Source organism: Mus musculus, chromosome 7, assembly GCF_000001635.26.
Source record: "Mus musculus strain C57BL/6J chromosome 7, GRCm38.p6 C57BL/6J".
Lineage (NCBI taxonomy): Eukaryota > Metazoa > Chordata > Mammalia > Rodentia > Muridae > Mus > Mus musculus.
The window spans coordinates 127930717-127946940 of record NC_000073.6 but is presented as its reverse complement, the minus strand read 5'-3'; the positions used below and the strand labels follow the sequence as shown (position 1 = coordinate 127946940).

Sequence of the window (16224 nt, the reverse complement as noted above, 5' to 3'; positions counted from 1 at the left end):
AACTCCAGTAACCAGAGCTGTGTGAGAAGAAAAGGCCAAGCCACTGGGGAAGCCACACCCCAATCAAGGGTGAGGTCTCAGGTGAGTCATGCCAAGGGCTACTGCCCAGCCCCATCCTGCTCTTCCACGGACCCAGGGCATGTGCTCCTAGCACTCCACCCACCACAGTCCTCTGAGTCGGTTTAACACACGGGGCGCCCTGCTCAACTCTCCACATCCAACAGGTGTCCTGGAGTGAGGACACCGCCCTACCTCCACTCTGAGCCTCCAGATATGTGAGATGCACCAGAATTCAGGGTGGGGCCTTTGACCTCCCTATTTTCCCCTTTCAGGCCCAGATCCTCTCAGATTCCCACAGATGGGCTCCAGCCAGGGAGGGTGGGGCTACCCCTGGGACCATCAGGAGGAACCAGCTACATAGTCCGGTGACAGAGTGGTGGCAGGAAGCAGCCTCTCACCTGCCTCTGTGCCTCCAGCTGACTTTAGTAGACCATGTCCCATCACCTGTTTCTCCCAGTTGTAATCATGGGTAAGTTCAGAGGACCGGGCTTTAAGAAGCCTGGATACCAACCCTAGAGAGCTGAAAAGCAGGAGATATACCCTGCATCCCTTATGGCAGTAAGATAGCAGAGTAGGCAGAGGAGCAGAGTGTCAAGAGGAAGGACGGGAGGGTGGTGGAAGGAGGAGAGGGCCATACCAGGAGCCCGAGGGATTGTGCAGAAGGGGAAGGGGAAAGGAGGCCTGCATGCCATGGGGAGATGGAACACTGTAAAATAGGATGGAAGGAGAAAGAGCCACACCTAAGTGCATCATCTCTCCAGACTTTCCTTGCCTCCCTCTTGTCTTCTCAGTGGTCAGTCCCATCCCTCCAGGAGCCTTCCAGGACTCAGGTAAGACTGATGGACTGGGGAGAGTTGGGCTCAGATGCCTCAGTGTAGGCAGACCAAAGGGCTGAAACAGGGAACCGGGGGACTGAGGGCAGCAAAAGCCCAGGAAGAGCAGGAAGATGGTGCTGGCAGTGTCGGGGCTGAAGGAGCGTCTTTCTCTCTCTGTCTTCTGTCTTCTAGTGGTCAGTCCTACCCAAGGAGAATTTGAAGACCTAGGTAAGAGAGAGGCATGAGTTGCCTCCAATCTTGTCTTTTGTTTGCTTGCTTGTTTTTGTTTTCGTTTTGCTTTGCTTTGCTTTGCTTTGCTTTGCTCTTGAGACAGGGTCTCTCTCTATAGTCCTAGCTATCCTGAAACTCATTCTCATAGGCCAGGCTAACCTCACACTCACAGAGATCCACCTGTCTTTGCCTCCTGAGCGCTGGCACTAAAGGCTGTCTTGAATCCTAAAGAAGTTTCAAACTGGCTAGGTCATGAGTGAATTGGAAGTGCCCGGGCCCTCCAGCTTTGGCTTGCTCATGTTCAGAAGGGCAAACTGAAGGGGTTCAGGCTCCACCACCACCCTCCCCGAGTTACCAGGGTCTCTGGAGTCCAAGGGATTAGGAGAGGAGGGGAACCCTAACCGAGCTTTGACTTCTAGGGGGTCTCTATTGCAGACTGCGGCCGCCCTGAGCCCTCTTCCCGCATTGTGGGGGGCTCGGACGCTCATCCTGGCACTTGGCCATGGCAGGTGAGCCTGCATCAAGGTGGGGGCCACATCTGCGGGGGCTCCCTCATCGCCCCTTCCTGGGTCCTCTCCGCTGCTCACTGTTTCGTGACGTGAGTATAGTCTTTGTCCAGGTTCTCTCCTATAGCTAACCCTGCGCAGCAGCTCAACCTTCCCTGCTTATCCTTCCTGCCTGGCAATGCCACGCTGTCCAGGCTGAATACCCTAGAATAGAAATCTTTCCAACGCTCCCACTGACATCTCCAAGTCCTATTTGACCCTTTCGACTTCCACGGTGAAAAATCTGGATTCGCTCTCTCGCTGGGTTCCTACTGACCCTAGCTCCCCGTTGGCTCTGAGTCCCCAGTCCCAAGGACTGACTCCGTAGGGCCAACCTAGTCCCCTTCTCTCCCCGGCACTGGAGCAGGAATGGAACCTTGGAGCCCGCGGACGAATTGTCAGTTCTGCTGGGCGTGCACTCCCAGGACGGGCCCCTGGAAGGAGCGCACATGCGCTCAGTGGCCACCATCCTGATACCGGACAACTACAGCACAGTGGAACTGGGCGCAGACTTGGCTCTGCTGCGCCTGGCCTCGCCAGCCAAGCTGGGCCCCTCTGTGCGGCCGGTCTGCCTGCCTCGTGCCTCGCACCTCTTCGCTCACGGAACTGCCTGCTGGGCCACTGGTTGGGGGGACGTCCAGGAGGCTGGTAAGTGGGACGCACCACCGCCCTTGCAAGTGTGGGCCCTGAAAGCTGGGTCCTCTAGTGGGTTACCTCCTCGGAAGCTGAGCCTAAAGAATGGGACCCAGGCGGAGCTTGGGAGATTTGGTTCTGATCCACGGAAAATTCCTAACCTCTTTTTATGTACCCGAGGTTGCCCGGCCTCACCTTTTCTCCGTTTTTGTTTTTGGTTTGTTTTTTTTCTTTTCTTTTCTTTTTTTCTTCTTTTTTTTCTTTTCTTTTCTCTTTTGGATTTAGGTCAGATTCGGGTTCCATCCCAGCTCTTTCAGACAAAGCATTCCCCCCCTGCACATTTCCTCCTGCGAAAAGAGGAAAACAGCTCCCGGGGTGTTGGGTGACGGGGCAGAGAAAACCCAAGTAATGCCTATCAGCAGTGGCTAGCACAGTGGTGTTGGAGACGGACTCTTTTTCCATCTTCTGCCACCCCTATTACTGGCTGTTACTTTGCTGCTAGTAAACATAGCTATGGGTACATAGCTAGTCTACATCTGCTTGGTCACACTTCTCCAGGACTAGGGGCTTTGAAAGGCGCTTTGTGGAGGAGATGCCATAGCTGCGGCTTGCAGGGGTACCAACAGGAAACGGTGATCATGAACACCTAGGAAATCTTTGTGGAAGGAGCCAGAGGGTCCTGACAGTGGGCCTTCACAGCAGGAGATCACTGGGAAGGAGGCCGTGTGGAGAGAGGATGTGCTAAATAGAGGCCATCCTGAAGGCCCTGGGGAAACCCTGGGTGCTACACCGAGTGGCAGGGCAACGCTCACAAGGATGCTGAGGGTGGGTATAGAAGATCTTAAAGTCATGCTGAGACTGAAGGACAGAGTAGTGCCAACCAGTGGCACTACCAAGGCCCCCAGACCACTCTAGCTGAGTTCCAAGGACAGGCTCAGCCATAGCCTGACCTCTCAGGATTCTGGTGAGTCTAGAAGGACCTCTTCACATCCCCTGTCCCTCTCTGGTTCCTGAGTCTTTTCATCAAAAGTAGCACCTGGGCTGATTGCAGTGGCGCACACCTTTCATCTCAGCAGTCTAGAGGCAGAGGCAAATGGATCTCTGGGGGTTCAAGTCGGAATGTTCTACATAGGGAATTCCAGGACAGCTAGGGCTACAGAGGGGGACCCCGTGTTAACAACAACAGCAGCAGCAACAACAACAAAGGTAGCAGCTGTAAGCAGTAACATACACCTGGAATCCAGAATGTTGGCACTGGGGCCCCAGGCTGAGCCTGCAACATCCATTTACTCCTGGAAGTAGCAGGTACAGAGTGAATTAGGAAACTGACCACTCAGGAGCCGGGCTGACCATTCACATTCATGTAATGTGCACACAGACAACCAGGCAAAACACTCACATGCATGATAATAGCTTATGCTGCCTGCACTGGGAAGTTACACTGAGGATACAGAGACACAAGTGGGACATCTTGGGAGCTAAGTGGGGAAGCTGAGTTAAAACGGGAGTCAGGGAGGCTGGAGAGAAGGCTTGGCAGTTAAAAAGGAGTTGTTGCTGGGCAAAGGACCCAGGTTTGGTTCCATGGCCGCTCACAACCAACTGTAACTCCAAATAACTCCAGTTTCAGGGTATCTTGGATTCTTCTTTGACCTTTTTTTTTTTTAACGTATTATATGTAAGTACACTGTAGCTGTCTTCAGACACTCCAGAAGAGAGCATCAGATCTCATTACGCATGGTTGTGAGCCACCATGTGGTTGCTGGGATTTGAACTCAGGACCTTTGGAAAAGCAGTTGGTGCTCTTAACCACTGAGCCAGCTCACCAGCCCCCTTCTTTGACTTTTGTATGCACACACTAGGGACACATGTAATGTGCACACAGACAATCAGGCAAAACACTCACATACATAATAATCTTTTTAAATGGAGACAGAGATGACACCCATATTCTTTTTGTTGCTGTGTTTTTGCTTTTTTGTGTTTGTCTGTCTTTCTTTTTTTTTTTTTTAAATATTTATTTATTTATTATATGTAAGTACATTGTAGTTGTCTTCAGACACTCCAGAAGAGGGAGTCAGATCTCGTTACGGATGGTTGTGAGCCACCATGTGGTTGCTGGGATTTGAACTCTGGACCTTCGGAAGAGCAGTCAGGTGCTCTAACCCACTGAGCCATCTCACCAGCCCTTGTCTGTCTTTCGAGACAGGGTTTCTCTGTGTATCCCTGGCTGTCCTGGAACTCACTCTGTAGACCAGGCTGGCCTTGAACTCAGAGATTTGTTGTGCCACCATGCCTGGCTAACACCCAGGTTCTTTTTTTTTTTTTTTTTTTTTTTTTTTAATATTTATTATTGTATGTAAGTACACTGTAGCTGTCTTCAGATGCACCAGAAGAGGGCGACAGATTACAGATGGTTGTGAGCCACCATGTGGTTGCTGAGATTTGAACTCAGGACCTTCAGAAGAGCAGTCAGTGCCACTGCTGAGCCATATCTCCAGCCCAACACCCAAATTTTTATCCTAAAGTCTAGTTTCTGTGTTTGGTAAATGGATACAAGACCATATCCAATACACATGATATTTTTGTGTAAAGGTTGCTCTGCTTTTGAACAAATACCCACTCCACATCAGGGTTGACAGTTTGATGGTTTTTAGTGCTAACATATATACATTATTGTCTGTGGACCTTGTATAGTTCACAACCTATAGCATCTGTAACAGCTCTTGCCGGATGCTTACAGGGGCCAAATATAAGAATAGGATTTAGAGAGAAGAAAGAACAACAGGCCAGGCAGTGGTGGCCCACGCCTTTAATCCCAGTACTTTGGAGGCAGAGGCAGGCGGATTCCTGAATTCTAGGCCAGCCTGGTCTACAGAGTGAGCTCCAGGACAGCCAGGGCTACATGGAGAAACCCTGTCTCAAAAAATGAAAGAAAGAAAGAAAGAAAGAAAGAAAGAAAGAAAGAAAGAGAGAGAGAGAGAGAGAGAGAGAGAGAGAGAGAGAGAAGGAAGGAAGGAAGGAAGGAAGGAAGGAAAGAAAGAAAGAAAGAAAGAAAGAAAGAAAGAAAGAAAGAAAGAAAGAAAGAAAGAAAGAAGCAACAGATAGTGTGATGGAAGTGGTAGGCTAGGGAGCCATCTTTCCCCCACCCCCCCCAAGACAAGGTCACACATAGCCCAAGCTGGCATTGAACTTACTATGTAGCTGATGATGATCTTGAGTTTCTGATTCTTCACCTCTAGTTCCCAAGTTCTGGGATTACAGGCACGTGCCAGCACACCTGGTTTATTCAGCCCTGGGGACTGAGCACAGCCTTTGTGTATGTTAGCAAGCAGCCTGCCAACTGAGCTACATTGACTCGATAGAGGCATGTTGGTGGCCACTGAAAGGGACAAAGCAAAGGTCTGGAGAGATGAGTGTTCCATACCTAACTCACAGTATCTGTTCTGCCCTCAGTCCCTCTGCCTCTGCCCTGGGTTCTACAGGAAGTGGAGCTAAGGTTGCTGGGAGAGGCTGCCTGTCAATGTCTCTACAGCCGTCCTGGCCCTTTCAACCTGACTTTCCAGCTGTTGCCAGGGATGTTGTGTGCTGGCTATCCAGCGGGACGAAGGGATACCTGCCAGGTAAGATCTCCTAGCCCATAGGAAGCACCTAAGCAGTAGATGAAAATTTGAGCCTCATCTTCAATGGAATCTTATCTGGGGAGTATAGCTCATGGGTACAGTATGTGCCTAGCACCTAGGAGGTGCTAGGTTCAATCTCTGGCAACAAAACAAAACCCCAAAGACAGCCAATGGAGCCTGACATAGCAGGAAGCACTTGTAATCTTAGCACTTGGTAAATAGAGGAGAAGCCAGGTGAACCGCTCAGGGCCTGTCTGAGCTACATAGTGGTCATCCTAAGCTACGTGAGACCCTAGCTCAAAACAAAACAAAAGAGTATCAATGAGTAGGACTGGCACAAAGATTATAGATGGATGGATGGAAGCTAGGACTCAACACGTGTACTGTTACCCTTGGGAGTATGATGCAGCAGAGCCCCAGACTCCCAAGTGCCAATTGCTGCTACATCTACCCTGCATCCCATGAGGCAGGGGTTGTGGAACCCAAATTATGTCAAGTGAGAAAATGAAGAAAGGACAGACACACATACAGCAAAGCTGGGGTTAGATCCCCACGATAGCTGGGAACTTTGAGGTGTTCACTGGGCATAGCACAGTGACAAGGTTTAACTAGTCTTAGTAGGAGGTCTCTGTAGACCAATAGTTTGGGGCTGCAAACTTCTCAGAGGAAGCTGCAGCTGCTAGTCTTTACACACACTGATCACTTGTTTTGGACTCTGGAGTTGAGCTCTGCCACCCATCTTGAGCATGGCCCATATGTGGATACAGCTTTGCCAGTATCCCATGGTTCCAAGGCCTTGGAGCCCTTGACCTGGTCTCGTCCACGTCAACAGTATGCTCAAGAATTTGCTCTCTCGGGGCATCCTCCACTCCCTTTCACAAGTCCAGCGCCACCAGCTGTTAAATATTCAACTTTGCCAAATGTTCAAACTTCATATCTGGAAGATGAAAATAATATGCAAGTGTTGTTATCATAATTAATGACCTCACTAAGATCTAAAAAGCTATTAGCTATTATTTTTCTTTCTTTTTTTTTAAAGATTTATTATATGTAAGTACACTGTAGCTGTCTTCAGACACACCAGAAGAGGGAGTCAGATCTCCTTATGGATGGTTGTGAGCCACCATGTGGTTGCTGGGATTTGAACTCCGAACCTTTGGAAGAGCAGTCGGGTGCTCTTACCCACTGAGCCATCTCACCAGCCCCGCTATTATTTTTCTTATTCCAAAGCCCAGCCTATATAACACAACACTTGTTGCTTAGTAGGTACCTAACAAATAATTATTGAGAAAAATGAATTCTTTTTTTTTTTTACTAATTTTTTAGATATTTTCTTTATTTACATTTCAAATGCTATCCCCTTTCCTAGTTTCCCCTCCGAAAATCCCCTATCCTCTCCCCCCACCCCCTGCTCCCCAACCCACCCACTCCAGCTTCCTGGCCCAGGCATTCCCCTATACTGGGGCATAGAACCTTCACAGGACCAAGGGCCGAATTAATTCTTCACAGAGGGAATTTTCCAGATAATTGGCTGATAGCCAAAACAGTATATTTGAAACAACTTTTTAAAGAAAATAACCCAGCATTCATGGTAATGGTGTGAATACAAAATAGATGGTTCTGGGGTTCCAGGACCCATTGACATAGTCAGTCTCTTAAAATTTTAGATTTTGTTCGAGGCCAGCCTGGTCTACAGAGTGAGTTCCAGGATAGCCAGGGCTACACAGAGAAACCCTGTCTCGAAGAGAAAGAAAGAAAGAAAAAAAGAAAGAGAAAAAGAAAGAAAGAAAGAAAGAAAGAAAGAGAGAGAGAGAGAGAGAGAGAGAGAGAAAGACAGACAGACAGACTTGGGGTATAGCTCAGCTGTTAGAGTGCTTGGCTTAGCCAGCACCACCGGAGCTGAGCATGGAGGTCTATGCCTCTGGAGCTGAGCGTGAAGGTGTGTGCCTACAGCCCCAGAACTCATAAGTGAAGTGGTAGAAGCAGTTCAACAGGCCTGTATGTACGTTTGTGCGCCATGTGCATGACTGGTGCCCAAGGCAGTCAGAAGAGGGCATCAGATCTCTGGAACTGTTGTTACAGATGATTGTGAGCCACCATGTGGGTGGGAGTTGAATCTGGATCCTCTGGGAAGAGTAGCGAGTGCTCTTAAGCATCTCTCCAGCCCCAGATTTCTTTCTGACTCCTGAGCTGGGTTGGAGAACAGGCAACATAGAATAACAACGCCCCATACCAACCGTTTGTGTGTCTGCTCATTTTGGGTTTTCCTCACTTGATTTCACACTCCCCACTCTTTTTTTTTTCTCCTAAGAACTATTTATTTAATGTATGTAAGTACACTGTCTCCCTTCAGATACACCAGAAGAGGGCATCGGATCCCATTACAGATGGTTGTGAGCCACCATGTGGTTGCTGGGAATTGAACTCAGGACCTCTGGAAGAGCAGTCAGTGCTCTTACCCGCTGAGTCATCTCTCCAGCCCCCACACTCCCCACTCTTAATGTATTTACTTATTTGTTCATGTATTCATTCATTCATAACCAGGATCTTTCTATGTTGCCTAAGGTGGTCTTTGACTCCTGAACTTAAGTGACTCTCCAGCCTCAGCCTCTTGAATCGCAGGCACTACAGATATAGACACCATACATGCTCCTTTAGCTATAATAATTGCCTAGTTCTACTCGGTTAGTATCTCTCAATGTCTTTACATTTATTTATTGTGTGTGCATTTTACACTCAATATGACCTTTAGCCATTTTTTGTTTATTTGTTTGGAGACAGTCTCCTGGAGCTCAGGTTAGCCTAAAAATAACTATGCCCTGATCCTTCATCTCCCATGTGTTAGGACTATAGGTATGTACCTTGGCTTTAATTTATTTTTTGTGTTTGTGTGTCTGAGTGTGTGCATATGGAGGCGGTGTTGTATGTGTGTGTGCAGGGGTGCAGGCAGAGGACAACCTCAGGTGTCATTGGACATACAGTCTACCTCCTTTAAGACAGGGTCTCTTGCAGAGGTGCAGTGGCACGTGCCTTTCACCCAGCACTCGGGATGCAGAGGCAGGCAGGGCTTTGCAACTCTGAGGCCACCCTGGTGTACAAATCAGATTCCAGGACAGTCAGGGCTGTTACACAGAGAAACCATGTCTTGAAAACTTAAAACAAACAATCAAAACAGGGTTTCTCATTGGCCTTGGGCTCACCAATTAGGCTAGACTGGCTGTCTATGCCTCTACAGTAGTGGACTTGCAAGCTCAAGTCACGACATTTTTACATGGGTTATGGAAATGGAACTTGGGACCTTAAACTTGTAAGGCAAGCACCAGGTGAGCAAGACCCCTCAGTATTTGATTGATTGATTGATTGATTTTAGAGACTACACTGGAACTCACTCTGTAGTCCAAGTTGGCCTTGACCTCAGAGATCTGTCTGCTTCTTCCTCTGGAGTTCTGGGATTAAAAATATACAACACCACCTCCCAGCTTTCTCAATTTACTTTTTAAAGGGGCAGAGCTCAGCATTTGTGAGACCCTGGGGTCAAGCCCAGCCCAAAACAAAACCTTGGGAGCTGCAACTTAGAAACCTTAGAAATCCAGTTGGAGAGATGGCTCAGTGGTTAAGAGCACTGTACTGGCAGGGCAGTGGTGGCGCACGCCTTTCATCCCAGTACTTGGGAGGCAGAGGCAGGCGGATTTTTGAGTTCGAGGCCAGCCTGGTCTACAGAGTGAGTTCCAGGACAGCCAAGGCTACACAGAGAAACCCTGTCTCAAAAACAAAAACAAAAACAAAGAGCACTGTACTGATTTTCTAGAGGTCCTGAGTTCAATTCCCAGCAACCACATGGTGGCTCACAACCATCTGTGATGGGGATCCGACGCCCTCTTTTGGTGTGTCTGAAGACAGCTACAGTGTATTCATATAAATAAAAATAAATAAATCTTTAAAAAAAAAAAACCTCAGAAATCAGGGAGAATAGTTTAGGGGTGAATTATTTCCAAGAATCATTCAGGTCCAATGAGACCTTGTCTCCTGGCTTTAGCCAGTCTGTGGCTCTGTTTTACCGGACTTTCCTCTAAGTAGAGTTGTAGATAATACAAATGTGAAGATAGCTCAGGAAGGTTTCCAGAAGGTGGCTATATGTTAGGCCAAAATGGGGTAAGAATTCTTGAACTAATCTCTGACTTGAGTCATCTATCATTAGGGTGACTCTGGGGGACCGCTGGTCTGTGAGGACGGAGGCCGATGGTTCCTGGCCGGAATCACCAGCTTTGGCTTTGGCTGTGGACGGAGGAACCGCCCTGGGGTCTTCACTGCAGTGGCTCCCTATGAGTCGTGGATTCGGGAACACGTGATGGGTTCAGAACCTGGGCCTGTCTTTCCCAGCCAGCTCCAGAAGCCACAGTCAGGACCCTGGGAGCCCAGAGAAGAAAACTGTACCTTTGCTCAACCAGGTGAACGGCAGATGCACTGACACTGAGCTGAGCTGAGCTGGGCTGGGCTGGGCTGGGCAGATACGAATTGGGGTGGAGGCTGCAGGGTTAAGGATTTCTGCAGACTCCCTGACCCAGGCCTCTCATCTCTTAAGAGTGCGGGAAGGCTCCGAGGCCGGGGACCTGGCCCTGGGAGGCCCAAGTGACCGTACCAGGCTCCACACCCTGCTATGGAGCTCTGGTGTCTGACAGATGGGTCTTGGCACCCGCCAGCTGCTTTCTGGAGTGAGTGAGAATCCATACATCGGGCACTCTTTCCCCTGGCTCAGTCCTTCCTCTGGGGTGAGAGTTGTACCTCAGTTTGTAGTGTGAAGTCGTAGGAAATATAGAATCCAACGTAAAGCCTGGGAGTCTGGCAAGGGCGGGTAGGTGGCTCTGTCCAGAACGCGAGAACCAGAATAACAGAGTAAGGGCGGGGTTCCAGTGTCGGACACAGTATTCCAACCCCGAGACGCAGTCTAAGCCTGGGAAGCTAGTTTTGCATCTAGTATGCGGAATGCACACGCTCCTCAGCTTCCCCACCCAGCAGCCCCGCACCTCTGACAGCTCACCCCACGATTTTGAGACCTGGCGGGTGCTGCTGCCCTCCCGTCCGGAGGAGGAGAGGGTGGCGCGCCTCGTGGCGCACGAGAACGCTTCCAGGGACTTCGCTTCGGACCTGGCGCTGCTGCAGCTGAGGACGCGCGTGAACCTGACCGCGGCCCCGAGTGCCGTGTGCCTGCCCCACCACGAACACTATTTTCTGCCCGGGAGCCACTGCCGCCTGGCTCGCTGGGGACGCGGGGGTGCGCGTGGCCGCGCGGGGCCAAGGACTGGGTGGGATGGGCGGAGCGGAACCCACGCGGGCGGCCGCATTGACCCCTCGCTGCTCATCTCTCTCCCAGAACTCGCCCCGGGCTCCAGCGCGCAGCTGGAGGCGCAGCTGTTGAACGGCTGGTGGTGTCATTGCCTGTACGGCCGCCAGGGGGAGACCGTGCCGCGGCCAGGAGACCCGCCGCACTTGCTTTGTCCCGCCTACCAGGAGGAGGAAGAGGCGGGCCTATGTTGGGTGAGCAGCAGGAACTCGTTGCAGAAATCTCGTCCGGACCAGGACCCAGCTGGAGGTGGGAGGAGCTAGAACGGAGCGGGGCGTTCTGGCCTCCGCATGGTGCCAAAACTCTTATTTCTATTCTTTCTTTCCTTCCTCTTTTTTTTTTTTTTCTTACCCCAGACAGGGTTCCTCTGTGTATTCCTGGCTGTTTTAGAACTGTGTAGGGGCTGGAGAAATGGCTCAGTGGCTAAGAGCCCTGACTGCTCTTCCAGTTCAATTCCCAGCACCCACATGGCAGCTCGCAAATGCCTGTAACTCCAATATATGACACCCTCACGCAGGCATACATGCAGGCAAAGCACCAATGCACATAAAAGAAAAATACATAAAATTTTTAAATTAAAAAAAAAAAAAACCTTACTCTGTTGATGAGGCTGGCCTCAAATGAATTCAGAGATCCGCCTGAGTGTGCACCACTGCGCTCAGATAATTCCTTTTAAAAATATGAGTGTTGGGATCCAAGCCCGGGTCCTCCTGAACCAAGTTCTTTAACGACTGGGCCATCTCTCCAACCTGAGCTTGTCAGTTTGAAGAAAGGGTTGAAACCAAGTACACTGCGACTTTAATCCTACCACTCAGTAGGCAGAGGCAAGTGATCTCAGAGTTCGAGGACAGCCAAGGCTACACAGAGAAACCCTGTCTCGAAAACGAGAGGGGATGGGAGAGAAGGTATTGGGGTTTGTCAAGTGAGGGCTGGAGTTTTATACAAACCAGCACTGGAACTTGGCTTGAAGGGTTCTTGCAGGAAAGGAGAACCAGCAAAGCCCTCCAAGCTGAGGCTCTATAGGCCTGCAGCCTACACTCATGTGAGTAATAATAGTGTTTTCTGCAGAAAGATTCCAGTTGGAGCCTTCTGTGCCGTGAGGAGGGGACCTGGTTCCTGGCAGGATACAGAACCCTCTCAGATGGTTGTCTCCGACCCCGAGCCTTTTCCCCAATGCAGACTCATGGTCCGTGGATCCGTCATGTGACTCAGGGAGCTTACCTGGAGGACCAGCTAACCTGGGACTGGGGCCCTGAAGGGGAGGAGACCGAGAAACAGACTTGTCCCACACATACTGAGCACGGTGGTGAGCAGGGGTCTGTGAGGCTTCAGGAGTTCCTGGTAATTCTTAGGTCCTGGCGAGATGTTTAGGGGGCAGCCTTGGGACTCCCTCTGACATGGCCGCCTCTCTCTAGCCTGTGGCCTAAGGCCAAAATCCACTCCAGCTGGTGTGTTGTGGCCCTGGCTGACGGAGGTGCATGTGACTGGTGATAGAGTCTGCACTGGGATTCTGGTGGCCCCAGGCTGGGTCCTAGCAGCCACTCACTGTATTCTCAGGTGGGTCTCTCCTAGCTAGGAGGCAAGGTGAGGAAAATTGGGTGATAGATGAAGGATTCTTGCAGCAGTAGGACGTCATCACGCTTAGGCTCACACAGCACAGAGAAAGCCCCCCCCGCCGTGGGTGTTTTTGTTGGGGTGGTTTGGTTTGGTTAGATTTGAGAAGGCAGAAGAGAGAGGAATCACAGAGCAGTTGGTGGGTGGTCCTAGAGACCACTTCAGCCCTGTTCTGCTGGGAAGGACTTCACCAGCTATGGAAGAAATAAGACAGGATGCTGGTTCTGATACTGGTTCCTATTCTCACAGGCTGGGCTCTACAACAGTGCCCTACATTGAAGTATATCTTGGCCGGGCAGGGGTCAGCTCCCTCCCACAGGGCCACCAGGTATCTCGGTCTGTCGTCAGCATCCGTCTGCCCCGGCACTTAGGACTTAGACCCCCCCTGGCTCTACTGGAGCTGAACTCTCGGGTGGAGCCCTCCCCATCAGCTCTTCCCATCTGCCTACACCCAGGGGGTATTCCTTCAGGGGCCAGCTGCTGGGTTTTGGGCTGGAAGAACCCACAGGACAGAGGTGAGAGTCCTTGGGTCATGGGAATAAGGAGTAACCTCGGGCCAGAACCCTTTACAGTTCTCTCTCCTCTCTAGTTCCTGTAGTTGCTGCTGTCTCCATCTTGACACCACGACTCTGTCACTGCCTCTATCCGGGTATTCTGACTCCTGGGACCTTCTGTGTCCTCTATTCAGAGGGACAGGAGGATAGATGTGAGGTACAGGGGCCTAGGGATCTTGGAGCGGGGAGAGGAAAAGTAGTTCTGGGCAACTAGACCCTATTTCGAATAGAAATGGAGTTCCTTGGTATGGGGTTCCAGATAGGATCAAGTATTATTTCGGAGCTAGACCTTAGAGAGACCAGAAACCAGGATTCCTAAGGGCGAGATATGCAGTGCTTTGTGATGGGTCTTTAGGGAAGAGAACCAGATGGAAGTGTGACAGACTCATTTGGCCTTGGCTCCAACTCTGCAGGTCACCTCAGCACCTCCCCTCCTGTGCCAGACTGAGGAAGGTCCCTGGGTTCTCGTGGGCATGGCTGTTCGAGGAAACCGGGAGCTGTTTGCAGCCATTGGCCCTGAAGCTACATGGATATCGCAAACCGTGGGAGAAGCCCATTTTCTTCATCTCGGTGGCTCCTCCTACTGGTCTCCTGAAGGCAGTGACCTCTGCCCCCAAGACTTAGCAGGGTCTGCTAGCTCCCCTAAGGTCACTGCTCTGCTTCTGCTCCTCCTCCTGGCTCCACTGATCCCTCGCTGAGAGCCCGGCTCCTATTCACACCACCCATCAGGGCTGGAATGTGGCTCAACCGGCCAGCTCCCGGGCCTGAAGAGGGCCTCTTCCACCTCTACTGCATCAGCTTTCAGATAATTGGACCTCAGTGCTGGCTACTTTAAATCTAAGAATCCTTGGGGGTGGAGGAGGAACAGACAATAAAAATGTAAATACAGACACGTGGCTTTGTGGCATCTCTTACGCTACAGAGGCGCTGAACACCTCAGAGCTAAGGGGAAAGCCCCAAGGATAGGGCTCTACCCTCTTGGTGACTCAGGCCTTGGGATCCCAGGAAATGTATCCCCTATAACGTGGCAGCTGTTCCCTCATTCCTGCCTCTGGGCGGGGGAGGTTAGGTGGACAGCTGGTTGTGTGTCACCTCTCCATTGGAATTAGTGTCCCCAGCACCTGGAGCATACCACAGCCCCGGCTCTGACTGTCCAAGACTAGGAGGCCTTGGGATGTGAAAGCTAGCCCCAAATATATACCCTAATGTATAATGTACACACACACACAAACACAAGAACCTCTGCACCCTTTAAGAGACTCCCTCCTGCACGTCCTAACCAGTGTCCCCAGGATCAGGGCCACCTCCATGCAAGTCCCTCCTCTGCCCCTACACTCACCAGTTAATCCATATTACTTGCTAACTGGCAAAGCGTGACAACTGGAACCTGAAATACTAAGTTCACCAAGCACTCCCTGTGGCATCTAAGCACACCAGGGCTAGGGATCAAGAAACGGTTAGAGGAGGAAAGAGGTTTGAGCACACAAAGACAGCAAATACTGAGCTGAAGAACACGTGGGAGTCTTTCTCAATGGGTAAACAAAGGGTAGAGTTGGGGGTGGGGTCCAGTGTATTATACAAGCAAAGATGTGGGAAGGGAGACCTAGAGTAAGCTGGTAGGTGGCGCGGGGAAACTGAGAAGGGGAGATGTGGTTAAAGGCTTTCTTTTCTTTCTCTGTTGGGTACCACAGTGAATATTCTCCAAGACTCAAGGAAGTGAGTACAGCCACCTGCTCTCTATGCCCCACACTGAATCTGCCCCTTCCTTTCCCTAAACGCACCGCACGTGACTCCCAGAGTCTTGCCCCTCCCTCCCTCTGATTCACCCCCTCCAGGAATTCTCCGACCCAGGGCTGGGCTGGAATCCAGCTGCAGACAGCAGAGGAAGTAAGGGTCAGTTTTTCCTCAGCTTAAACCTAACCCATATCCATACCCACAGACGGCCGGCACACGGGCTGCCTTTCTGTGAACTCCTGTGCCCTGTTACTCATGTGTACACACACATGCATGCACCAGCACAAGCAAACTCTGAGGCTGCTGCTCTCCAGCCTGTCTTGAGGCAGGGTTTCATGAACCTGGACCTTGCTGGTTCGCCTAGACTGGCTGGGCAGCAAAGCCCCAGGGTCTGCTGACTCCCACCCAGGACTGTCCTGGGGTTGCAGCTGTGAACCGCCACACTCACACTTTACAGAAAGCCAGGGATCGGAACCTGGGTTTTTATGGGCCTGCACGTGGGAATTGCTTTACCACCGAGCCTTCCCTAGGCCTTTCCCTGAACTCCTACCCTACCTACTTCACAACACCCCGGCTTTGTCTTTATTTATTTATTTATTTATTCTTTTTTTTTTCCAAGACAGGGTTTCTCGGTATAGCCCTGGCTGTCCTGGAACTCACTTTGTAGACCAGGCTGGCCTCGAACTCAGAAATCCCCCTGCCTCTGCCTCCTGAGTGCTGCTGGGATTAAAGGAGTGTGCCACCACATCCGGCTTTTTTTTTTTTTTTTTTTAGAGATTTTTCTCTATGTAGCCTTGGCTATCCTAGAATTTGCTATGTAGACCAGTCTAGCCTCAAACTCACAGACATCTGCCTGCCTGTGCCTCCGTGGGACAAAGCACAACTGGCTTTAAAGACACGTGCCACCACACCTGGCCTAACTTTGCCAGTGTTGTTTGGTTGGCATCTTTCCATGCCCTCTGAGGATTTGGTTCCCAGCGTTGTTCTTCCACGAGCCCTGCAGCTACTGTGCAGTTGAGAGTCCCACTAATTGGGTCTATATCACAGCTCCTAATTTGAAATGATTAATCAATAATT

General features: G+C 50.6%; 1 protein-coding gene across 29 annotated transcripts; it reads left to right on the top strand.

Moving 5' to 3' along the window:
* The first annotated feature begins 215 nt into the window (after window positions 1–215).
* Window positions 216–14303, top strand: Prss36 (protease, serine 36). Of its 29 annotated transcripts, none has more exons than NM_001319147.1 (15): window positions 216–529; window positions 852–890; window positions 1068–1103; window positions 1542–1704; window positions 2019–2299; window positions 5738–5904; window positions 10103–10352; window positions 10487–10616; window positions 10938–11176; window positions 11276–11439; window positions 12314–12551; window positions 12661–12802; window positions 13109–13374; window positions 13449–13570; window positions 13827–14303. In NM_001319147.1, exons 1-15 carry the CDS (start codon window positions 493–495, stop codon window positions 14109–14111), a joined length of 2559 nt encoding a protein of 852 aa, NP_001306076.1. In that variant the 5' UTR covers window positions 216–492; the 3' UTR covers window positions 14112–14303. The 29 variants fall into 29 exon arrangements, 16 of the variants coding, with proteins under 16 accessions (NP_001306076.1, XP_017167884.1, XP_030098957.1 ...); XM_017312395.2 differs by having other exon boundaries at window positions 220–529; window positions 10905–11176; window positions 13827–14291; XR_003946591.1 differs by having other exon boundaries at window positions 220–529; window positions 1542–2299; window positions 10938–11494.
* The last annotated feature ends 1921 nt before the right edge of the window (window positions 14304–16224 follow it).